The sequence below is a fragment of the Nannospalax galili genome, unplaced genomic scaffold (genome assembly GCF_000622305.1).
Source record: "Nannospalax galili isolate Female #2095 unplaced genomic scaffold, S.galili_v1.0 scaffold445, whole genome shotgun sequence".
NCBI classification, from domain to species: Eukaryota; Metazoa; Chordata; class Mammalia; order Rodentia; family Spalacidae; genus Nannospalax; species Nannospalax galili.
The window spans coordinates 3323744-3327730 of NW_008354184.1; the positions used below are offsets into that span (position 1 = coordinate 3323744).

General features: G+C 49.8%; 1 protein-coding gene across 3 annotated transcripts in view; it reads left to right on the forward strand.

Annotated features, from left to right (window-relative positions):
- Window positions 1-321: 321 nt before the first annotated feature.
- The window catches only part of Txn2 (thioredoxin 2), a 14563-nt gene continuing 10897 nt past the window's right edge, over window positions 322-3987 (forward strand). For 2 of the 3 annotated variants that reach the window (XM_008851340.3, XM_008851341.3), the window contains exons 1-2: window positions 322-429; window positions 1323-1585. In XM_008851340.3, coding sequence (XP_008849562.1) covers window positions 1323-1585 — 263 coding nt within the window. In that variant the 5' untranslated portion in view covers window positions 322-429. Of the gene's footprint in view, window positions 430-669; window positions 799-1322; window positions 1586-3987 lie in introns of those variants that run through there. The other variant, XM_008851342.3, reaches the window with a different exon arrangement.

A 3987-nucleotide genomic window follows, 5' to 3' on the forward strand; every position in this document is an offset into this window, starting at 1 on the left:
GGGAGTCTTTTCCTTCAAGGCACAGAATGTTTTTGAGGAACAGAGCTTCTTGGTCTGTAAAGTGAAGCGACCAGACTCTTTCAGGAGTCATTAGGAGACCCGATCCAGGGGTGGGCGGTGCCCTTGGAGGGCAAAGCAGCGGGAATTTGACCCAGCGCCACGCCCTTTCCTCTCTAATCTACTCTCCCTCACTGGTCCCACCCCTTTTCCGGTCTCTCCCCCAGGACTACCTACCACTTCCGGTCCCGCCCTGTCACCGGTCCCTTCTGCCACCGTCCCTATTGGCGGAAAATACCGAATCGCCTCTCCAGTTGAGTCAGATTGCCTCTCCCGGAAGTGACGTTAGGCCCGCCCCTGAGGAAGTGACGACAGGAGTGCCTTGACGCAGGCGGGCTGGGTTGTGCGTCTCTCTGCTCGCGCTGCAGGGAGGTAGGAGGCCCCAGGGCGATTCGAGGCGCGGTCTTGGTGCGCAAGTGCGCAGGGTGGCGACAAGCGGGTGGAGGCCCGGAGGTGGGGATCCGGCGTTGGCGTCCGGGACTCTGTGCGCCTGTCTCTCTAGTTCCCTCCACACACTTGTCCCTCCCTAAGGCTTCCCTCCGTACACATGCCCCTTCTCCTTTGGTTCCCCCACATCCTGTTCCTGTGCGTGCTTCCGTAGTTCCTTCTGTAGTTGCAGTTCCCTTTTGCTCGTCCTTCGACAACTCCTTTTCCCTCTTTAATTTCCCGTTAAAACACTTTAAAAGAGCAATCGATAAAGACTTTACGGAAGGCGTTGGGTTGCAGTTTGTCATTTAGAAAGTGGGTACTTTGAGCGTGGCAACGCACTTGAGACTTGGGTTGCCGTCTAATGTGGGCGGTATTGTAACAACTTCCTTAGTGTTGACCAGGGCGAGCTAGGACTGTAAAGCTCGTGAGCCTTAGGTGCTCTACAAATGTTGGTTCCTTATTGCACCCCTCCTTCGTGATTCCGCCTTGGTCTCGGTCTCTTTGCTTGGTATCCCAGTTTCCCTGGCCTATTGTTTCCCCCCTTTCAGTGAGTCTCATTTTCACTCACCTCTAGATACTGTGTTGTTTTGGGGTCTTTTGAGACAAGTGTTGTGTAGCCCAGGCTGTCTGAACTTAATCCTCCTGCCCCAGCCCTCTAAGTGCTGGAATCACAGCCACACCTGGCCCTCAGAAACCTGTTACAGTCAGTATTTCCTTGCGTTTTGCTTCCACCTCTGTGTATTCCTCAGTTCCTCAGAACTCTCAAATACTTTTGTTTCCCTGGTGTATTGACTCCCTGTTTATGCCCCAGCTCTTCCTGCCTCCTTCCTTCACAGATGGCTCAGCGTCTTCTTCTGAGGAGGTTCCTGACCTCAGTCATCTCCAGGAAGCCCTCTCAGGGTGGGTGTGTCCCCCTCACCTCCAGGACCCTGCTGACCCTGCAGTGTAGTCCTGCTGGCCTGACAGTAACACTCAGCCCAGCCCGGTTGGTATACACCACCAGAGTCTGTTCAACAACCTTTAACGTCCAGGATGGACCAGACTTTCAAGACCGAGTTGTCAACAGCCAGACACCAGTTGTTGTGGATTTCCATGCCCAGTGAGTACTGGGGGGGGGGGGGGGGGGGGGGGGGGGGGGGGGGGGGGGGGGGGCGGTTGTCAGTTGAAGACAGGGGTCTTACCTGAACAAGTATTAAGTGAATGTTATATCCCAGGATCATGTTCAGGGCTTTTCATACATGGACTCATTACAAAGACTGGTATGACCCAGTGCCTGCTCTTAAAAAGCATGCAGTCCAGGTGGGCTGTGGTGGCACTCGCCTTTAATCCCAACACTTGGGAGTCAGAGGCAGGCAGATCTCTGTGAGTTCTAGGCCAGCCTGGTCTACATAGCTAGTTCCAGGCCAACTAGGGCTCCATAGTGAGAGCCTCACAGACTAGAAAATAATCATAGCTGACTTGAATGAGTGCTGAATCACACCTATATCCTGTATCTCACTGCCCCCAAAAGCTCAGAGTCTTCTCCCGTGTGAGCTGAAGTCAGCAAAACATAGCCGTTATGTCAGCTGGATCTTAGTGTGTATCAGTTTCTGGCCCTATAGATAACATAATTTTATTTTAACATCTTGCCCACTAAAACTATGGGAAGGGCTGGGCAGAATTATCAGTGTTACCATAGCAGTGCCCACGTATGCAGGAGCTAAACAGGAGGTGTGTCTTCACAGTGCTGCAAGGAGTGTGTTTTAGAGATATATGAATGCCTGATTTTTAGCCTTCATTTCCAGACCTTTGAGGCCTGGCTAGACCCTCAGTACAAAAGGTGCCCTTGCAGAGGACCTGAATTTGGTTCCCAGCAGCCACATGGCAGCTGATAACCATCCATAACTCCAGTTCCAGAGGCTCTGACTCCATCTTCTGGCTTCTGCAGGCATTGCATGTACTTATGATACACATAAGCAAAATACATAAAATAAATACATATTTTTTTAAAGCCGGATGGAGCTGGGCATGGTGGCACAAGAGCTCTAGTCCCCGCACTCCCTCAGGAGGCAGAGATGGTGGAGCTTTGCAAGTTCGAGGCCAGTCTGGTCTACATAGTAAGTTCCAGGCTAGCCAGGGCTACATAGTGTTTCAAAAACAAAGCAAAACAACAAAAAAAGCCAGATTGATCCCTTAGAATGAGGTGTCCTTGGAGGAGCCAGTGCCATCTGATGGGAATTGGGAGGTTCTTTGCTTTCTTTCTGATTCTTTTCTCATCAAATGGCCTTGGGCAGACCTTTTGGTATCCTTGTAATTGGAGGTCTTGCAGACTGATTTTCTAGGTATTGTAGGTTTATTGAAGTTTCCTTTTTTTAATGTTTTAATTATGTGTGTCTGTGTGTGGCTTTGTGCATATGAGTGCAGTGCCTGTGAATGCCAGAAGAGAATGTCAGATCTCCTGGAGCTAGAGTTGTGAACCACCCAACTTGGGTACTGGGAATCAAACTCAGATCCTCTGGAAGAGCAGTATGCACTTTTAACTACTGAGCCGTCTTCCAGCCCATTGATTGAAATTTCCAAATGGAAGTTTTTTGGGTAGGGAGGAGGAGTTGAGACGGGTCTCACTGTGTAACCCAGGCTGGACTTGAGCTTTCAGTCCTGTCTCTACCTCCTCAAACTGGGATTCCTGGTATGCACCATCAATCCAGTCTTTTTTTTTTTTTTTTTTTGCTTTGCATATGTACATATATATGTTTTTAAATTTTATTTATTTGATATTTACTATTTTTTATTTTATGTGTATGAGTGTATTGCCTGCATGTGTGTAAGTGCACCTATGTCATGCAGTGCCCAAGGAGGTCAGAAGACGGTGTCAGATCCCCTGGAACTGGAGTTACGGATGGTTCTTAACTGCTGAGCGATCTCTCCAGCCCCATTTTTGAAATTTATCTGTATGTGTCTGTGTGAGTGTATGCCATGTGTGTGCAGGTGCCCAGAGAGGGCATCAGATCCCCAGGAGCTGGAGTTACTGGCAGTTTCGAGCCACTCAGCATGGGTGTTGGGAACTAACTCAAGTCCCCTGGAGAGTGCTTTCTACTCTTCTTGAGACTGGGTCTCCCTATAGCCCCAGCTGGCCTGGAACTCACTATGTAGACCAGGCTGGCTTCAATCTCACAGAGATCCACCTGCTTCTGCCTCCTCAGTGCTGGGATTAAAGGGGTCTTAAAGACTGAAAATAGGGGCTGGAGAGATGGTTCAGCAGTTAAGAGCACTGACTGCTCTTGCAGAGGACCTGGGTTCGATTCCCAGCACCCACATGGCAGCTACGAATTGTCCTTAACTCCAGTTCCAGGGGAATCTGAAGCCCTCTTCTGACCTCCACAACATTGCACAATACAGGTGCACTCACATGCATGCAGGCTATACACTTGTAATCACAAAATAAAAATAATAAAGCTGGGTGTGGTGCTGCATACCTGTAGTCCCAGCACTTGGGAGGCAGAGGCAGGTGAATCTCTGTGA